We start from the raw sequence: 22,284 nt of genomic DNA, 5'->3' as shown, positions 1-22,284 counted from the left end.
GACAAGTCCTTCCCCCGGCCGTTCGTCTCGTCGTTTCATTTAATTGACAGAGCACTTAGGTCGCCGATACTTTAGGGGTGCTAATTTCATACAGATTTGTTTCATACACAATCACTGTAAACTTAAAATAATTGTGTGTAAATCTTCAAAAATTTTCGCTTAAGATTGGGAAGAGAAAGCTAGTTATTTGACCTAGTAGCTCAACTGCAACTGGTGGTACACACGTGGCAGAAGTTCATTCATAACTTATTGTTTGTGTCGTATACGTTCCTCAAACACCGAGCTGAAACTTTATACAGTTGCTGTTTATACTTAAGTGAACGTATAATTAATATAACATATTACGATACACTTAAGTTCTAAAGTATTATACATCATGTTTTAACATACTATAATGTAATATTTGAGGTAAATATTATATTCCCAAACCATAACAGAAGTAATTATTTGCAATCGTAACGTTTAGTGATTACGTGAAGTAACAATAACGCCATTTAAATTTTAAATCTCAGTGTTTTTTCGTTGTATTAAATGTACCAACCCTGTAACCAGTGGAGGCAATAAGAAGGGTGAAATCTTGTTGTTGTTTTTTTATTCAATATCGCTCAAAGGTCCAAGTGTTTAGGCTTCGATATAGTTCGAAGATATAATTTTGGTATTAATGTATGAAGTATGATAGATGTCAAAAGTTTCGGAAGGCACTAAACAACGTAACGAACTCGCTGACCGATGAGACGAAGACAAATTACACCTGAGGAAAATGAAAACGATTGATATTTCGTTATGTAATGTCTTTGGGCGTGATAACATCACATTGAAAGATCGAATTTTAGTGAAGATTTTCTGAATAACGTTTTAGTAAGGCGTTTGCCACGCAATACGATTTCCCTACACCCTACCGATACAAAATCGTTTATTTAATTTAAAAGGATGCTATTTAAATGAATTCGGTCGAAATTGAAAATAGGCATATGTGAGATGAATCGGCTACAGAAACCCAGCCTGTTATATTCTTCCTGCTGTCTGATTACAATTTATTTTACATAATATCTGAAAAAATATATGTATCAAATTAGTTAAAAGTTAGTAGTTTAAAATAAAATCTAGCATAAACTTTTTTGAATGAACATTCCATTTTCGTGGTTCTATAGTAAAAATCTACTACGTAAACTGTATGCATAACCGTATCAATAGGACAATAAAATAAAAAAAAAATAGTTATCTTACCCAAAACAACACACCAAAGATTCATCACAATCGGATCAATAGCTTAAGAACACATACGTAATTATTGTCGATATAAATATAATAACTAACTAACTGTACAGTTGTATGTCTACTTGTAGTTTAATCTTTAAAGGCCAAATGAATTTGGTGAAATTTTGCTATAACGCAGAAACCTAAGGAACACTTTTCTTAACCAAACACTTGATTCTCAAGACAGCAAGATAAAACATTAGAGTTAAATTGTGGAGAAAGTCCGCAAAATAACTTTCACGCGGTATTCAAAGACAAAGCTTAAAGTTCACGATGCAACAAGCTTTTAGATAAATGTCAGCTGGTAATGCGTAACTAGCGAATAGAATAAATTTATTTTCATTTTATTCTATAGAAATTTTGTTCTTTGTTTGGTAATCGTTAAAGATTATAGTAATTGTTTCTATCTATTTATCATAAAAAACTAGTTGTAGTTCGCGGCTTCGCTCGTGTTTTTATCGGTTCTTCTGTAGAGGTGCTTTATATACCTGAATAAAAATATTATATGCTGATTTTGATTTTGGATGATGATAACAATTCAACATCATCAAAACAGTCTTTATTATATATCAAAATATATATTGTTAGTAATAAATAAATAGGATGATGATTCCAAGTCAGTAAGTTGAAACAAATTTCCTATATATAAAAATATACACGAGTATATTGATAACACGGTCAGTGATAAACCATTCGAAGGTGCGCCCTAAGTGAGTGAAGGAGTGCCCTCGAGTCAACCGCGAAACTGCGACGCCAAATTACTTTATTTTATTATGTTAGTTTTGGTGGAAATATTGCCGAATCTTATACGTCCGCAAACGGCCTACCTTGAGCACAAGCAAATACTTATTATGTAATGTGATACTCATTTGGGACTAAATTAACATCACATGAGAGTCTAACTGTATTTAATATTAAATTTATGGCGATAATTATGAAAGTTATAATATAGATAGATAATTTCTAATTAAATAATGAGTATGTATCTTGCAGCAGCGCTAAAACGGAGTTACCCCGCATACAAGACAAGCGCACGTCTGCACCGCCGTGCCCCACGCCGCCCGCCGACGACGACCCGTCGCCGCCCTCCGACGGAGACGCCACGCCGGTGAGTAGCTTGCTTCTTGCAGCACTAGAGAAACATCGGTGGCTCAGCTTATACACGACATTACTTATGACGTATCGGAAGTACGTCATAAACATGTATGACAAAATGCTAACATTAATCCTACTCCTGTTAATATTATAAACGCGAAAGTTTGTGAGATAGTTGGATGTGTGTTTGTTGCTGTTTCATGAAGAAACTACTGAACGGATTTGGATGAAATTTTACAGTAATATAACATCGTATCGACGACGACGACGAACGGTCTAACATCAAAATAACACAGGCTAAAATTTATAATGATTTTATGTAATTCATTGAATATGAATTAGGTCATAATACTATAACGATTCATATCAAGTACCCGTGCGAAGACGCGGTGTGTCGTTAGTTATATATAATCTCAAATCCTACTTCTGGTTAATAGAAATAATTATATTGCCATGAGATAGACAAACACGAGAAAATAGAAAGTGAAGTTTTTGCAAATGCCAATTTATCAACAAACTCATAGACATGTATAAAATATTTACTGCAGTTGATACAGTCGCTCCTGAATAAGGTATTAAACATGTTAACAATGGATCTTGTGTACGAAACAAAACAATAAAACCGGCTTACAATATATTCGTTAAATTGTGAGGCTCTGTGTACCTAGATATTCTCCACGCCCTCCGAGCGGCGCTTTGTTGTGGCGCTGCATCGACGCTGTATGCGAAAAGTTTTGACGCGTAGTGCATTTTAATAAGCGTTGTTTGACATTCTACACTCTCCTGTTTCAAATTCTGTCACGATGTAAAATAAAGAGAAAATCTCGCTTGTTTTCGTATTTTTACGTGTTGTTGTGTGTCCGCAATGACATTGAATTTAACTATACGATTATTTTCATGTGTATAACCCTAATCATACACAGACGAGCGATACGATACGATGCGATGATACAGACACAGAAAACTAAATAATTCCTGTCGATTGTACATGATCCTGAATAATTGGAACGATTGTAATCGTGGAAAAGTCGGATAAATATAAAAATAGACGAATATAGACTCGTACGTGTAATCTTGTAACCACTAAAGCGCTACAAATAGGCAATTTGTGGACAAAACACGGTATTACTAAAGTAAAGTCCTGAAGATAACGTTATTGGTGGTTGTAAAAATAAATTATCGATGAGCGAGACTGTTTTTATAACTTAACTAGCAGCTGGTACCCGCCTGTTAAAAAGAAAAAGTGGAAAGCTTCAGCGGAATCGAAAAAATAAATAGCCTATAATATTATCATAGTCTCACGGCGATACGTTCAGTAGTGTTCACGCGATTGACGTAAAATGAAGAAAAAACGTCCTTGTACATATTTTCAAACTTTAACACACTTGAAATTAATCGTTGTAAAAATGTACACACATAAAAGCGATCTCGATTCTCCATAAGCCTGTTCTATTATCTTGTAACCTACGTTCGACCTAATTACTGATTCATATTACGTTGGGAAATAGATAATGAGAGAAAAAAATATCGTGAACACATGAGTAGTGCGTAGGAGTACGTGACCTGAAATGAAAGACATGTTCGATCTTGCCGGAAGTTTATTGTTCCGGTTTTTCGCTAACTTATCCAATTGTTATCAAACTTATTATTTTAGTTTAAAGTTTCAGATCAGACGTAGGCTATGTAGCACGTGCTATGTCGCAAATTTTTGAGATTCAGATTAATATTCTGAAAGATTTGAATAGAAAACTGTCAACTAAAACGAAGGAAAAATACTTTCAGAGATTTTCAGATCAGAGATTCATTCTACAATGTACACACAAAGTTTGCGACAACATATACGTAATTTAATATATTACATTGTTATCCCGGTGGATAGACACAGTAAAGACAGTCACAGGATCTTGTGCCCAGGCTCGCCTACGAATGACACAGAATAGGAATTGCTGGAGGAAGGTGGTACGAAGTGTTCAGGATAGCCACACGCATGCTAGTCACGACCCTTAGAAATGAGGAAACGACTAGGAATAAAATAATAATTATTATAATTAGAAAAGACTTCTTGATTATTAGTTTTGTAATGCAAAATAAATATAATTTTTGATACTTTTAAAATATATATATTTTTGAATATGTCTTAAAATTTTCAATTAAGTTTTGCATATGAGACGATAGTCTTGGAATTACTTATCGCTGCTTAGCGATAAGGCCGCCTGTGCCTCATGCAACTTTTGTCTTGCAAAATTGTAATTTTTATATTTTAGTTTGAACGCAATATAGATTGAATAAATAAATAAACACTAGCGTTTTTAGCGGCATGATGGCAAAATATTAGTAAAATAATTCGTGGGTACAAAGCCTCACCTTACCCATCAAAGAGCTTGATATAATTCCAAAATGCGTAGTTCAAAACTTGTAATATCTATGTAGTGATTTGTATGATCTGGGTTACTCGGTTGGAATGACGTTCGTTTCGCTGTATATTATCTATTAAATGATAGACGCAATAAAATATAGAATAATAAGAAATAAAATAGTTAATAAAATCCCTTGATAATTGAGCATTTACACTATACAAGTATAAATAATGTTATATATACGTGTAAAATATAAAAAGACATAGAAAAAAAGGGAATAGTCGCCCGGAGAAGGCATAACGCTTTTTTTAAACGTGACAATTTCTGCCAGTTCACCTTCTGATTGAAGTTTGCGGGCTAAGAGCTCGCGAGATAATCTCACTGCTGAGTTAAACCCTACCTGAAAAAAACCATGTTACGTCGTTCTAAATCATCTGACGTGTTCCGAGCTATTATTATGCAGCCTACCGAAAACAGACGAACTTTCCAGACAACCTTTTATTTTTGTTCATATTTCCTACCTGTTATGCCTGAACTGTATATGAGCTAGTTTTTTTATGAGTATTCAAAAAAGTGTATATACCTGATAATAATATTATAAGAAATGGACCCGCTAGTGTGTAATTTTTTAAAATAATTTGAATTTGTCAATTATTATATACAAAATAAATACCAAACTTGAAAAAAAGTAGTTGAGTAATATTTAAAAAAATTTAATCTTTGTAAATTATTACACCGTTAAAATTAAACGATCACTGAAACGGTCAGTTTCAATTAACATATTGAAGTTTTTGATTGTAAATCATCTGTCATGCAAAATGGTAAAATACAAGTTTTACGTGGTTAATGATTTCGAATTATGAAACGATTACGAATACACAGGTTCTTTTGCGCATTTGAATATTTTTCGAGTTGCATTGCTGGAAGACGCGATCGGTATTGTTATACGGGACTAAACCTCCATGTGTAAACATATGCATAGATACGCGAGAGGTTTTGTATGTGTGTGTGAGCTTTTTGTGCCAAATTTCAAAGCGGAGATTTGACACGTGAGGAAAACAATGTAGATAGATAAATAGAAAAACATATAGATTTAATGTTGAAAAATACTCAAATACGCAGAAATCCTTCGCTGAGATTTTTTTACAGTATCAAAACAAAGCTCTAAACTTCAGCTAATAATTCAGTTATCGATTTTCTAAAGTTAACTCTAAATATTTATTGAAATTTGATCCCAGACGGGAATGTGCGGTGATTCTGGGGGTGCAGTGAGCGCTCCCAGTACCCCGCAAGAAGCCCGCGTTGACTCGCTGCAGCCTCGGCCCCTACCCATGCCGGAGTACGGAGGCTTCTTTGCTCTGCTCACTGAATACCTCCCCGACACAAACCAGCCAGTATCCGGCTTCCACAGGTATGTAATACAATATTATCATAGACAATATATTATTAGTATCTATAGTCTATTGCATCTATTCCATAACCACAAAAGGAGTAAAGCTAAAATATAAATACTATGACTTAGTCGACGCGATGTTATTTTATATTTTGATAGAACTTTGTAACTGAAATGAAAATTGTTACATATAGTGAAGTGCTATAGTGTTGTTTTATATCTAAAGATATATTAACAAGCAACTGTCTGTTTCTAGGCCAGAGACATAAGCAAATCGCACGGAATAAGTAAATATAAGGTTTGTCTATAGTTGCTTCTTCTTCGATTGGAATAGGGTCTAGGTTGAGCTGAGATGACGTTGCGTTTTGTTAATGCTGCTAATAAACAGCTGATAACACAGTATATTTGATGACATAGGTGCAATGTAGCGGTGATGCTGCTCTGCGATGTGGTCTTGGATGGAGTGGAGCTCGACTGGTCCATACATGTGCCGCTCATGCTACACATCGTGTTCCTGGGCATGGACCACACCAGGCAAGTGCACACTTTGCGAGGTTAACTTACGTAACTTAAATACATCTTACCATTGGCATTGACAGATAAGTTACCTAATGATTACTAAAATTGGCACTGAATAGATAATTACATTGAAACTAATAATTTATGTCCCCTGTGAATATAATTACACTGGTTCACTCGCAGTTTTGAATGGAACGCTCTAATGCTAAATAGAGCTGGAAGCTTAGCGGTGGAATAAATATTGAGTGATGTGTGGGCCGTTGCCTACTCAGACAGGCTTACACACCTAACACCAAATAATTAGTATAAAATAAATTTAGACGAATATTAAATTATAATTTTGTTAATTGATATGATTAAATTACACGAATTTTGAAGTATTAACTTAATAAAACACACACAAGACAATGAAATCACTACTGACCATGTTTTAATTGTATAGTAATAAGTTGGTAATTTGTTATTGTCTTTAGTAATTTACATTTTATATATTATTATTATTGGTAGTATTTTTTGTTTCCCCTTTTGTGTAATAGAAGTAGTAAAAGAAAAGTTGTGTTAGGTTAATAGAAAATACTGTCCTTTTCCATGCCGTGATAACTTTTAATTGAAACAACACTGAGCTAAAAATGTAATTACCTTTATTTTAAAACCTATAAATGGTGTATGTTTTGTAAGTTGTCGGTATAAATAAATGAATTGTCTAAGTATTATAAATTCCATTGAAATAAATCCCGCACAGACTGACCGAGATACAGCCAGGAGGCGTTGGTGATGTCGAATCACGTAAATGTAAATCAACCAGAAATTGTATTATGTTTATTGACATGTATACACACTATACAACGCGGACATGTACAATGAAACTTTGAATGACATCCATATTGAAAATACGTCTGAAAATGTTAATGATATCAATTTTAATACAATGATAATTGAATTTGTCTCTAAATCATATACATATATTATATTATGTTATATACTTTATCATTATTACATGATATATAATATTATAATTACATAAAATGGCATGTTTTTAACACAATTGGTCACCCAATTTTTATACAATTTTGTGTTGTATAATGTTACTGGTGGTGTCTTGTTCCAATATGTTTGTCCTTGTCACGCACCAAGATTAACGAGTGATTCTATCTCAGGTGGATAGTCCATCAGCACTGCCGGCAGCTGCTACTGAATCTATTGGTCGCCGTGGCGGCTCACCACGACCACCTGACGATCGCGCGGGTGCTGCTGGCCGCTCGATCAGCCCAGCTGGGTCTTGGCCTACCACCCCCACCCTTGCCACTGGTACCACATAATTTCACCGGTAAGCTATTAAAAAGAAAAGTTTTATTAAGAGTTAATTAGACATATTAAACAATTATTGTTTAAAATGTTACATGCATTTCTTTCTTTATATAGCCATAAATATATATTAACATTATAGTAAAGAATATGAGTCAGTAATAATTATATTTTATATCAAGAATTCCTTGAGACAATAAGTTAATTGTAAGTTAAGTGTATGCGTATTTAAGAGGTAATCGAACTGTTTGTAAAAACATTTGGTAGCATTGATTATTATTTAACTCGTAATCATTGCCAATATGATGTAATAGATTATCAGATCGAGATAGAGGCAACTTTGAGATCACTAAGTGAAAGTTAAATCGGTTATTAGTGCTGACGTAGAGTACGAAACAACTTAGATGTAGAATCGGCAAATTCAATATAACCGATTTATACAACCAATAGAAATAGCTCCCTATCGCGCCATTCGACGCTATTCGTCGCTATAGAGTCCCGCGTCAGTTTGACCCGAGAAAGCAAGTGCATGTAAATCGACATGTCAAATTGACTAATATATTAGGTCATACGATATTACAAGTTATCACGTGTGTGTAAAGATCATATTCACATAAAAAATAAACATTGATAATTTGGGATAGCGTACTCGATTTGGATGTGATCGGTTATAGTAATTTTGTTGCCGATGCTACATCTAAGTTGTGTCGTACTATACAAGCAGTGCGTTCGCGAGGGCACAGGCACAAATTGATTGATACTGTTTGTTACGACTGGCTACAAGATCATGCGCTCAATTACGATTTGTGTATTTGGTCATCAGGGCTAAGTAAGTAATTTTCGCACGTTGCCACTTTGTTGGTGAGCACGAAACTAAATTCTTTAAACTTTTTCAAAGTATTTCGTTTTATAATTGTAAGAGTTAGAGAAAAGGCATCTAATTGTTTATCATTCGAGCTTATAATTGTGGGTATTTATTCTGAGTATCATTTTGTTCGATGATAAAACTCTTGCGGCGGTTACTCTTTAATATACTTAAAATAATAAATAAAAATTACATGGAAATATTTATATTTTACTTTGTTGTTCATGTCTTTGACTTTTAAAAGAAGAGCAAGTGGTTCTAAAAGGAAGTAATTAACTTCAACGTATTAATGAGATTGCAAGACGCAACGCATATCGAGAAATAGCAGTTAGCTAATCGATGTAAATTGATGTTGATACATCTGTTGCGAAGACTATCTTTGGCGCTGTTTGACCGATGAAGTTGTAACTTTGTTTAGTTGTTGCTGACACTCGTGTAAAGTTCTCTGGCATAGCGCAATAGGCGGCTCAGTCGTATTGGGTACATTATTACAACGAGACATTGAAAGTTAAACCCATATAACTATATAATAACTATTACACTATTTCCATAAAATGTAGTTTGAAAAAACATCAAATTTGGATTATTTTTTTAGCGTTAACTCTTATTTGAATTCGAAAACACATACTTGTCGCTGGTAACATAATGTGTGTGTGAACCATTATAGACAGCTTCAATATGTATTATTTTTTGAAGCCATACAGTTTTGGCTAACTTTCGTCATTAATTTTCGTCGTTGCTTCTAAAATCAATTATTAAAAATTCCCATTAATCAAAGTCCTAAAACGCTGTAGTGATCATCATTTTGACTAAGTCTGTTACCCCTAAATCTCGATGACTCTTTTTCGCCATCTCATTGATTCTTGCATTAGGTCGGATTCGAGTTATTACTTAATTTTCGCGTATATACGTGTTTTGTCGTACGTTTTTGTAAGAGGGACACATATGTGACAGAACCGGACGCGGTGTTCGACAACTTCCCCCAGTGCGCCCACTCGCCGCGCTCGCACGTGCGCTCGCTGTCCTCCGACCCGCAGGTCACGCCCGAAGGTAAACCGCCATAAGCCCCTACTTTGTTGATACCAGAAATTAATCATTACATCGGTAACTGTTTTAACGTCGCCTTACAACGAAGATTACTACTTATACACAAATATGTACACTGTACATATATGTTCTTTGTTAGGTATATGTCGAGTCGTGATGGCCCAGTGGTTAGAACGCGTGCATCTTAACGAATGATTGCGGGTTCAAACCCTGGCAAGCACCGCTGATTCATGTGCTTAATTTGTCTTTATAATTCATCTCGTACTCAGCGGTGAAGGAAAACATCGTAAGGAAACCTGTATGTGACAAATTTCATAGAAATTCTGCCACATGTGTATTCCACCAACCGGCATTGGAACAGCGTGGTGGAATATGTTCCAAACCTTCTCCTCAAAGGGAAAGGATTCCTATAGCCCAGCAGTGGAAATTTACAGGATGAAGTTGTTGTTTAGTTTTTTTCTATATTGATCTACGTGTGTAATAGTAAAAGGTATTACTTTTAACTAATACAGGTGAAACAGACAATTATCCCTCGCTGCCAGTTATAGTAACTGGCGAAACGGAACAGGAACCGGAAGCGGAGCCCGAGGCGCCGACGGCAGAGCTCCCTGTGGCTGACGTCATCAAGTCCATGGTCCACTACTTAGCGAGTAGACCGACGCACATGCCGCTGTGGCAGTATGAAGATATCACTGCCAAAGGTAAATAAGAAAACGGTCGTTAAGCATTTAAGTTGATTTCCATAGAATTATTATTAACTGTTTTAAAACGTGTGTGTCGTTACCGTTTCAGAGCTTCTGTTTGACCAACGCTACGTCTGTGTATAATCTATGTGTTTATCGTTCAGTGTGGAGTCTCCGCAGCTGCCAGCAGATGTCGACGCTCCTTCGTCACGCACTTCGGATTTTTCGCGAGTCTCTGCCTCACGCGCTAATATCGGAGCGCTGGGCTCAGACCGCTTTGCAGCTTGGCCTTTCGTGCCCTTCGAGACACTACGCGGGGAGATCTTTGCAGGTAACTTCATTATTTTTTTTTATGGTATAGATTGGCGGACGAGCATATGGGCCACCTGATGGTAAGTGGTCACCGTCACCCATAGACAATGACGCTGTAAGAAATATTAACTTTTCCTTACATCGTCAATATGCCACCAACCTTGGGAACTAAGATTTTACGTCCCTTGTGCCTGTAGTTACACTGGCTCACTCACCCTTCAAACCGGAACACAACAATACTGAGTACTGTTATTTGGCGGTAGAATAACTGATGAGTGGGTGGTACCTACCCAGACGGGCTTGCACAAAGCCCTACCACTAAGTATATTATATTAGTTATTCGTTGTAATTTTATATCATGACATAAAACAGTAAATAAACCATATACAGCAGCACGGTTACACGGTTTATCCTTTATTTTTATTCTTCTGTTAAATAATAGTCAGTAATAGCGCGTGATATGTAATTTGACTTTGTTTACACGCAGACGTCTTGCAGAGCAATAAAAGCCATCGTGCGCCTGAAATAATACAAATAATATATTTACTGAAATCTTTCGGCAGAACATTTGATTAATTGTTTTTAGTTTGAGCCGACCTTTTACAATTGTTAATTATCAGGTGCCATGTGAATATTGCTTAACCAGAAACGAAATTACAGTCAAACTTTTTCCAGGTATTTCGTTTCATCGGCGTCGCCATGACCGGTCGTATGGTCTCCGACATTCTCTCCCGCTTGGTGGAAACTGTCGCTGAACAGGGGGAGGACATGCAGGGCTACGTCACGGAACTCCTCCTCACATTGGAAGCGGCCGTCGATTCTCTCGAGTCGAACTTCAGACCGTTAGACTACATGCGTGACATATTCAAGAGCACGCCGAATTTGAACAACAAAGATGGCGGACCTCAGCCCAACGGAAACGTATACGCTGCGGGTGAGATAATGAGGATTACTTAAGCAGCTGCCACATTTAAGGCGATGCATACTCAGATATAATACACATGAAACCTCTAAATGATTATTATGAACTTTATTTACTTGTAAACTTGACATGTAAATGTTACCTATAGTTGATGTTAGTATGAATATTAAATAACAAGTTATAGTCACATTGGAAATGAATACAAGAACAAGCCAGATCTTTAATTTAAGAAGCATATTTTCGCTTCTACTTTAGTTTAAAAGTGATTACCGTAAGAAACATATTTCCCTCTCTTTCTATCACAGACCGTGATTTCAGGGTCAACCCAACCTACAACATTTGATTTATTTTTTATTTAATTAACAAACAAGTTTTGTTTTAGAGTTCAATACTTTATAAGTGCATGTTGTGTTCTCCTATAATTGGAGGTACATTTAATATTTTATTGTCTAAACTTGTATTTTTTGTATTACATATGTACCTGTGTTGGAGTTCCATATTAAATAAATAAATAAATAAACATCCACGGACTCATAGTCCCGTTCCATTTTTTACATTTTACTTTTATAAATTTTGGCGTTATTTTATATTTTAAGATGTGGCCCACAAAGACTATTCTCTTTCATTTTATTATTAGCTTATAAACATCGTGTTCCATCGACGTGTTTAGAATAGTAGTATATATTATCGAGAGCGTCGCGTTTCAGGCAAGCGGTCGCCGGGCGTGTGCGTCGGCTGCGTGAGCAACCACACGCGCAGCACGAGCTACTCGGTGTCGTACTGCGTGCGCAAGAGCAACGCGCCGCCCTCCGCTGAGAAGCAGCCGCACGGTAACGCGCACACACACACACACACACACACACACGTTATAACAGTAAACTTACATAGATTTAACTAGTATGGTCTAGTTGTGCATCACACTAGCGACCCGGCTACGCACGGCTGCTAATAATAATGAATTATTTATTTCAAACCACATGTCCATTTTGTTAGTAACAATTATCTTGTCCTAGTGTTAGCACAATTAATAATATATTTTAGTCCTATAAGTAATACTAAAATTAAAAAATTGCTGATACTAAGTTTGCTACAGAATGTTAACAGTTTTTCAGTCATTAGACAATACAAACTGATATCTTACGACATCACTTTAGAAACTAAATTTATCTGTATTTCTCTAATATATTGTGCATGTTTTATATATATAAATCTTCCTCTTGAATCAATCTATATATTAAAATAAACCATCAAAATCCGTTAAGTAATTTAAAAGATCTAAGCGGATATAGGGACAGGCAACGGCGGTAAGCGACTTGGTTTGTTATATAATGATAATGATGATGTCGGGTTTGAAAATATTAAAAATGAAGTTAAAAAAAATGTTCCTGATTTTTTACGCACATGCACTCAACATTACATTACAATTACAGCATACATTACAACATACATTTTTTTATGGTATAGGTTGGCGGACGAGCATATTGGCCACCTGATGGTAAGTGGTCACCATCACCCATAGACAATGACTTACATCGTCAATGTGCCACCAACCTTGGGAACTAAGATGTTATAAGGGATATAAGGACATGTAGTTGCAATGGCTCACTCACCCTTCAGACCGGAACACAACAATACTGAGTACAGTTATTTGGCGGTAGAATAACTGATGAGTGGGTGGTACCTACCCAGACGGGCTTGCACAAAGCCCTACCACCAAGTAAATAATTTAAACGCATCGTACGTAATACACATATTTACTATGAACTATAAAATAATGAATAAACGACAACATCGTGAAAGTCACGAGATTAAACAATGTTATTCCAAAATGTCTTATTTTATCGCAGAACCACGAACCCGACCCTGCGAATCGACGAAGGGTGTTTGCTCGAACTTATGTCGCTCGCGTTCTGCACAATCTCTCAAACTTCTCGGCGACACCGCGACACAGGTTTGTTGATTGCTCACTATTATTATTACATATAAAGTAACGCATCTACATATTACACAGTTTGAGAAGCTATGAATCTCAATATCATTTAGTAAGAGTTAATATGATCCCTTTTTATACTTTGATCCTTTAAAACTTCAGTCATTATGTTTAATTAAACCTGTTGTCGTTTAGTATGTATTCTTGTAATATAATAATAATACTTTCGTTAGGACGATAAGCTGACGATCCTAGCGACACTATTCTGGGTCGGCGCTTCTCTCCTGGAATCTGACTACGAGCATGAGTTCCTACTTGGTGTGAGACTCCTGTCAAGGGTCATGGCTCGGCTACCCCTGGACCGGCCGGATGCTAGGGAGCGCCTGGACCGAACACAGGCCCACGGAACGCATGGACCGTCATCGCTACACTCGCTGCTGCTAAAGGTTAGTTTTTTGTTTGTAGTGGAATTAATCAAATCAATACGAAATATACTTTTTTCCAAGTAGGTTTTTCCAAATACTTTTGAATCGTCATTTAACAACTATATTAAGTGAAGCTACAACTAGTTCAGAAAATAGAGTCTACCGAAAAGAACCGTCAAGAAAATCACTAGTTACTTTTTTTTTAACATTTAAAAATTCAGTTAAACTTAGCTCAGATTCTAAAAGAAGTTTTTTTTTTTAATAGAAATGGTTGGGTTATTAGTACTGTCTAATTTATTTAAAAGTGAAATTATTGACATTTTGTTTTTGTTAATTAAAGTGTTTTTAATAATAGATTATATGTGTAATATCGCCAGGGTTGCACCCACCCGAACACGTATGAGCCGGTGGTCGGTGTCCTGGTGGACATGATCCCACTCCTCGAGCTGCCGGTCATCGACCCCACGCAGTCTCTCGCCTTCCCCATGACCGTAGTGGCGTTGTTGCCCTACATGTTACTACACTACGAGGAGGCCAATGAACTCTGCGTACGCGCAGCTTGTCACATTGCACAGGTATGAAAATTGAAGAAATTATTTGTTCTAATACAATAAACATATTTTTTTGTTGGGTTCATATTAATAATGTCGAATAATAGACCGATGACAAGCATTTTTGTGGAACAAATCGTTCGACACTCGTTATTTTTCCGACGCGCTCGATTAAAGCCCACGCGATTGGGCCGCCGGTGCGAGCGGTATGACCATAATTTTCCTTTTTGCCTTAACGTAATTAGACCCCTGAAGAACCGCCATACTGGTACAAGTGACCAAATATTTTGTCATTATCATCTCCCGGTCTATAATAAATGATATAAAAGAATGTTATAATTTTCTGATTTACCGATACTATATGTTTAATATATTGTCAATTTAATTAGTTTACAGCTGAAAAGAGTAAAAAGCTCGAGAACCTCGGCACGGTGATGACGCTGTACTCCCGGAGGACGTTCAGCAAGGAGAGCTTCCAGTGGACCAAATGCGTGGTGAAGTACCTCTGGGACACGTACTCGCACCTCTCGCTGCAGATGCTGGCCTTCCTTGTCGAAGTCCTGGAGAAAGTAAGCGATGACATGATAACGTGATTCTATGCGTTTGTTTGAATATCTCAAAACACACATATATAAAGATGCTTGTCCAAATTGGAAAGTATAAATAGAAATTTGTATTTAACCAGCAATCCTTACTGTCTATTTGAAAGCAATAATTTATGTTTCGAATGAAAACATAATAATGTATATTATAATTAAATGGTTATTAAAATGTGCCATTGAATATTTTTCTATCGATATTTTGAACTATTATATTATAATATAAGAAATATGCCATTTCTTATATTATACTATAAGAAATGGCATATTCCATCTTGGTTACCAACTAATAAAAGTCGAGATGGCCCAGTGGTAAGAACGCGCGCATCTTAACCGATGATTGCGGGTTCAAACCCAGGCAAGCACCGCTGATTCATGTGCTTAATTTATCTTTATAATGCATCTCGTGTTCAGCGAAGAAGGAAAACATCATGAGGAAACCTGCATGTGACAAATTTCATAGAAATTCAGCCACATGTGTATTCCACCAACCCGCATTGGAACAGCGTGGTGGAATATGTTCCAAACCTTCTCCTCAAAGGGAGAGGAGGCCTTTAGCCCAGCAGTGGGAATTTACAGGCTGTTGTTATTGTTGTTACCAACTAATAAGTGGTAATTAAAGTCGTAGATAATATCTCGTTACTTTATACGAGTGGTCATGGTCATTGGCCAATGGAGATCGTGTATATCGGCAGGGCTCGGTGACGCTGCAACTGCACGTGTTGTCGATCCTGCACTGCATGCTGTACTACGTGGAGCTGAACGCGCCCGCCGCTCAGCCCGTCAACGCGGACCTGTTGCGAGCCGTCGCGAAGTTTATCGACGTGAGTACACACAGACACAGACACACACACACGCACACCCACACACACCCACCCACACACACACACACACACCCACCCACACACACACACACACACACACACACACACACACACACACACACACACACACACACACACTAAAAAAATGTAATGAATAGACGGCTTCTTTCATATTTGAGAATATCGATTTCGATGCAAAATTGAAATTTATCTCAATAGGCTATTTGACTGATTTTTAACATACATTTTATATTATTTAGTAGAAGTTTAGGAACCCAGTAAAAGCTGTGTTTTTTTATTTCTAGTACATATTTGACGAAAAATATCATATTAAATATTCTATATTTAAATAGTGCGCAAAAACGCTAATTAGACAATATGGCGCTGCAATGGGGTCGGTGACGTCACTTTCATGTATTTTAATCTGTGGTACATAAGAAGAAAAGCAAGGTTTACAAGAAAGTGAGTTCATCATAAGCCCGGCCAATCAGGAGCGTTTTGTGTCACGTGACAAACGTTTGAAAAAATGCATTTTTATTAATGGATTTTTGAATAAATTAAGTATTATTTTCAACTTTTGGTAGAAAATAACCATTTTTAAATTCATAATATACACCGATTACAAAAATTCACAATTTATTTTTCGCATTGTCAAATAGCCTTAAATTATATGGCTGTTTATTCGAAAAAAAAAACGTACAAAGTGTATATTTTACTTATTTCGAACCTTTCTGATAATATATATGGATAACTACAAATTATTTATCAATATAATCATGATATCCTTAGGTAGTGTAATTATTGTGCTAGTATTATTATTATTACTTTTTAAATATATAAATTAATACGCACTTTTTTCTGTACATATAGAATATTTTGGTATGTATGTGTAACTAAAAATATTGTTTCCCAAATGTAATGAATAATCTTGTCTCCTTATTACATAATCCTGCCGCGCAGCAAGACGGTAATAACTATAAGGAAGCTATGAAGATCTTGAAACTGGTGGTGACCCGATGCTCGACGCTGGTGGTGCCGCCACACTGGGACCACGCCTCCTCGGTACTGGATACCGACTTACACGGCAAAAAGGTAACTCAAAAAACAAAATATTTTTCATACACAATTAAAAACCATACGAAACAAAATAATATAAAACAAAAACAAAATAATATAAAAGGAGCTTCTTATAAAAGGAAATGTTTTAAGGTATAATTCGTCATTGCCTCTAGTTTTGTATTAACGCTGTATGCGACTTTATTCTATTCCATATAATAAACAAAAAACTACTGGATATGCCGAATGTACACTACGTCGGACATTACCAAGTATTCAATGAAGCTGTGAATAGCCGGCGTTGATTGTGATAAAGTAATGCATATGGTTTTGTTCAAAAAATGAATTGACAAAAATATATTATTTATTCTGAAATTCTATTGGATGCAATCACTCTACCAATTTATCTTATATTAAAACAACATTGTATGATATACAATTTTGAATAAAAAACATTTTCCCCATCTTTTTCTTACTAACTTGCAACATTATATTTAATTTGTTGGTTGATGGTTCGTTCACAGGAACTTCCGGGCCGTACGATGGATTTCACCTTCGACCTCTCCCAAACGCCAGTGATTGGTCGCAAGTACTTGCCGAAGAGTGGCAGCCATCCTGCCACTGGACCCAGCTCGCTCTCTAACGCCTCCAGCGTCACTCCCGATAAAGGTATTATACATTTACCAACACACTCTATATTGTCATTGTAAATTAAATTTTACCTCAAAATAACAAGATTAATTGTAATCTTAATTACATTGTTTATTTTCGAAACCGACTCGAAAACAATACCGATCGAAAGTAACATATTTATTAAAATAGTTAAGTTATTATATGAATAAGGAAAGTGTCCAAAGTCATCATAAAAGTTATATATCTGTACACATTTCGAATTAATATTGTGTGTAAGAATTAAGAATATATTACTGAAATAAGTAAAAACCTAAATATTTTCTAGAGATTAAAGATATAGGTCATATTAATCAATGATCACTAAACCATCAGCGTAATAATCTTTTGTACATTCCGTCAACATACTATTAGCCTACTAGTACTGTTATATTATATATTAATGTCTATATTCAAAATCAAAATAAGCTTTATTCAAGTGGGCTTTTACAAGCACTTTTGAATCGTCAATTAACAATTAAGTGAAGCTACCACCGGTTCGGAAAGTAGATTCTACCGAGAAGAACCGCCAAAAAACTCAGTAATTACTCTTTTTCAACATTTAAAAAATACAAAGTCATGTTAGTTAATACAATTATTTAAATTAATATATCCTGCGTGGAAGTCAACAGGTATTGATTCCACGCTTTTTTATCATCTACAAAATCTTATAGCGAATAATACGACTTTTTATCAATGTATGTGATAAACGATTTGAATTTACGAAACGGCAAAGTTAAAATTACATTATATATCGTATTGTTTAACGATTGTATTAATGATGTATTTTGTGTTAGGTTCGTCAATGACAGGCTCGGCGTCCACCGTCGTGGGAGCTGAGACGAGCGGCGCGAATGCTACGCAACCGCACAGCGCCGCCTCGCCGCGTCGCTCCCTCTCGCTCTCTCCTGCGGACGCGCTCGCATCCGGCTGGAAACGACCTTGGATGTCGCAGGTGACATATCTCAATAATTGCTGCTTAGAATATATCATATACAATTTAGTATTATATAGTAACATAAATAAATATGAGACAACATCACATACATTACTCTGATCCCAATGTAAGTAGCTAAAGCACTTGTGTTATGGAAATCAGAAGTAACGACGGTACCACAAACACCCAGACCCAAGACAACATAGAAAACTAATGGTAATCTACATCGACTCGGCCGGGAATCGAACCCGGAACCTAAGAGTGGCGTATCCATGAAAACCGGCATACACACCACTCGACCATGGAGGTCGTCGTCGAACATGGATAGATATTTTAATTTTTTTTTTTTCTAAAGTGCTGTAATATCGAAGTGGGACACAATCCTGTAATGATATGTATACAGTGTGGTATTCAATAAATAAATAAATCTTTCATATTCGAGTCTCATCTAGTGCAGACGTGAGGTACACTTACTTTGGAGTCGAGGCAGTCGATTCTATTCTTGCACGAAATAGAATTTGTCAAACTTACCATCGATAGCCTGCCTAAAGCGACCCTACCTTGAGAAAGTTTTCCATGGTGGGTTGGCGCCTTTACCACGCCCAAACATAGCGCGTATTCCAGGGCAGCAAGTTCTAACAAACGCCATGTAGTCATAAGAACATTGTGATCAAGTTATTACAGTTTGTAATGATTATTTGATAGGATTAGTTCATCAAATAAATAACTAAATCTTTGTCATTTGCCCACATGGTAGTTTAATACTTTTTGGTATAAAAAATAATATTTATTTACGTAAACAAATAAACATAAAATTATAGTAAATTATTTTATTTTCCAATTTATTTCTGGGCGATATGAATTTGCGCGCTGCTTGCTGGACATTACATCGTAATACGTATATGCGCAGGCGCCGATCCTTCCAGTTATCTATTGTTACTAATGATGTTTAATATTTGTCCCGCAGAGTCGCGTCCGCGAATGTCTCGTGAATCTCCTGACGACGTGCGGCCAGAGGGTGGGCCTGCCGAAGAGTCCATCTGTAAGCAAACACCGCACTATGTACCTAATGTATAATATAAATTAATATCCGATACATATGTTAGAAAACAAACTTGTACAAAGCATGATGTGTGTACTTAGTTCGCGCGCGCCGATTGTGTACTCAAGATGACGATGTTCAGAATATAATAAAAAATTGATATTTCTATCCTTGGCTGCGTATAGGACGATTTAATTACCACTTTATGTTCAAAGGTAACGCTGATACATACTGTTTTAAACATACGCTTACGCACGACACCACGCTATGTCTGAGGTTCAGATAGATGGGACCTCATTCTTATATCACCCCGAACGACCCGAGACGTAAACTCTGGGAGACGGTGTACATGGCTTACGCTTCTCATTCTAACGTGCTGTCCCACGTCATAGCATTCTACGTACTGGGTGACCGCTGACCACCTCCCCACTACTAGCGATAAATATCTACTAGTTTTATCATAGTTTGTGTTTGAGTTATTTTTCGATTTTAAATTAAATTTAGTCAACTTTTATGTTGCTAACTAAATTGTTAAGCTTAAATAACATTTCTTAAGATTAGATTTCTTAATATTAATATATATATCCATAGTATTATCTAGACTTATACATCTGACTGAAAAATATTTGGTATGTTTTCAATTTTGAACTATATTAGGCATTGTTAGTGATGCAATTTTGTAAGAAATATAGATTATAATTTGGATAGACTTGGTCACACACCCAGTACGCTAGCCGCTACATGTACATGTACAAATGTGTGTTTGTGAATTGTTTGTCATAAAATATTATTTGCTATAGTTGCTTTAGTATTATACAACCACGGCGTAGCTAACCTCTAGGTATTTAAAAACTTTGTAAGTATAGTGTTGTCCAAATATTATGTATAATCCTCTTCCCGATATATACGAGCTAATTATTTATACCATAGATAGGATAATTCATAATAATAAATATATTTAAGTAATAATAAATATAAACAAACAAATTCACTATGCACCTAAAATATACACGTTTTTAAAAGCTTCAAGATGCACAGATAATAAGAAAGCTTCGATTTTAACACAGATTAAAAAAAATATAAATGTAATAAAATTAATAAATGTTTTAATTTCAAAAGATTAATTGGTTGATACCCACTTATTAATTGGCGCTGATTGTGTTTTTTTTTTTCATTTTATATTGAATATTTTTTCTTTTAGATACTCGTTTGGTACACGGTACAATGGTACAATGGTACCTCGTTTGGTCAATTTTAATGGTCCAAAACATTCTAGCCGAGTTTTTTGTGTTAGTTATTGCATACCAGAAAGTAGTTTTCGTTGATTAAATCAAATAGTAGAGTTGCTTAACGGGATCCATCACTACTTAGGCTTAAACTTAAACTTGTTTATCGATGGATTAGTTTAAATAAATCATTGTGTGTTTGTTTTTTTAACATTTAGTTTAATATTTCTTGTAAAAACATGATTTAGAATAATAATCCAGTTTATTAATAAGGTGGGTTCGACTTTCGTAACATCGCTATTCAAATCTTTGACACACAGCGTAATGTAACATTATAAGCGATCGGTTTATTAAAAAAGTTTGTATATGTTTTGCCAGGTGATCTTCAGTCAGAGTTCGGAGTTGTTGGAGCGAGAGTCCTCTATGGCGTCTTCCCTGGAGGAGGTCTCGGGTACGCCTGGGAACGAGCCTTCCGGCGGTGCCCCACCGACCGACCATTTCGGAGTCTTCAAAGACTTTGACTTTCTAGAGTACGAAAGCGAGAGTATTGAGGTCAGTCAATATAATTAACAAAACAATTAATTTTATTATTCAGTGTTGTAATAGATACTCAATTAAACAGACTTCATTCCTGCTGCGTCTAGTTATTTCACGCTTACCAAAAAAGGTACTATACCGTAAATACAGTGGTGACACCGACGCGATACGGCACACATATTTTTCAATATAAAAGTGTATAACAGTAAATCAAAATCTTTATTATTTAATTAAAATATACTAAATACCCTTTTAAACAATAAGTGCCTGTACATTTATTTTCTATTGGTTATGTATTAAATCAGGGTGAGAGCTCAGATAACTTCAACTGGGGCGTACGTCGTCGTCTCCTAAGCGAGGAGCGCGAAGAGGGCGGAGCCCCCGAGCGCAGTCCTCCGCCCCACCGCAGCAAGCCTCACGAACACAATGATCACCAGCATCACACGAAAACTGTGAGTAATGTATTCACTGAGATCACTTATAGTACGACACAACATAGATGTCGCATCGGCAAAATTCGTAAAACCGATCACACCCGAATTGAGTACGCTATCCCAAATTATCAATATTTATTTCTCATGCGAAAATGATCTTTGCACAAACGTAATAACTTGTAATATCACATGACCTAATTTGACGCGTCGATTAACATGCACTTGCTTTCTCTGACGCGTGAATCTATAGCGACGAATAGCGTCGAATGGCGCGATAGGGAGCTATTTCTATTGGTTGT

General features: G+C 36.0%; 1 protein-coding gene across 1 annotated transcript in view; it reads left to right on the top strand.

The window, feature by feature from the left end:
• Nucleotides 1-22,284, top strand: part of LOC124543224 (protein furry) — a 134,098-nt gene that overhangs the window by 96,892 nt on the left and 14,922 nt on the right. Inside the window, exons 32-51 of the mRNA XM_047121356.1 lie at nucleotides 2,251-2,365; nucleotides 5,948-6,120; nucleotides 6,520-6,636; nucleotides 7,779-7,948; nucleotides 9,746-9,841; nucleotides 10,351-10,539; nucleotides 10,686-10,852; nucleotides 11,509-11,767; nucleotides 12,463-12,585; nucleotides 13,603-13,706; nucleotides 13,919-14,131; nucleotides 14,488-14,685; nucleotides 15,051-15,230; nucleotides 15,956-16,084; nucleotides 17,045-17,176; nucleotides 17,665-17,809; nucleotides 18,607-18,764; nucleotides 19,714-19,788; nucleotides 21,393-21,566; nucleotides 21,857-22,003. Of these exons, the coding sequence (XP_046977312.1) occupies nucleotides 2,251-2,365; nucleotides 5,948-6,120; nucleotides 6,520-6,636; nucleotides 7,779-7,948; nucleotides 9,746-9,841; nucleotides 10,351-10,539; nucleotides 10,686-10,852; nucleotides 11,509-11,767; nucleotides 12,463-12,585; nucleotides 13,603-13,706; nucleotides 13,919-14,131; nucleotides 14,488-14,685; nucleotides 15,051-15,230; nucleotides 15,956-16,084; nucleotides 17,045-17,176; nucleotides 17,665-17,809; nucleotides 18,607-18,764; nucleotides 19,714-19,788; nucleotides 21,393-21,566; nucleotides 21,857-22,003 (3,064 nt within the window). The remainder of the gene's footprint in view (nucleotides 1-2,250; nucleotides 2,366-5,947; nucleotides 6,121-6,519; nucleotides 6,637-7,778; nucleotides 7,949-9,745; nucleotides 9,842-10,350; nucleotides 10,540-10,685; nucleotides 10,853-11,508; nucleotides 11,768-12,462; nucleotides 12,586-13,602; nucleotides 13,707-13,918; nucleotides 14,132-14,487; nucleotides 14,686-15,050; nucleotides 15,231-15,955; nucleotides 16,085-17,044; nucleotides 17,177-17,664; nucleotides 17,810-18,606; nucleotides 18,765-19,713; nucleotides 19,789-21,392; nucleotides 21,567-21,856; nucleotides 22,004-22,284) is intronic.

Source organism: Vanessa cardui, chromosome Z (genome assembly GCF_905220365.1).
Source record: "Vanessa cardui chromosome Z, ilVanCard2.1, whole genome shotgun sequence".
Classification (NCBI taxonomy): domain Eukaryota; kingdom Metazoa; phylum Arthropoda; class Insecta; order Lepidoptera; family Nymphalidae; genus Vanessa; species Vanessa cardui.
The sequence above is the reverse complement of the archived record's forward strand: the minus strand, read 5'-3'. Positions and strand labels throughout refer to the sequence as shown.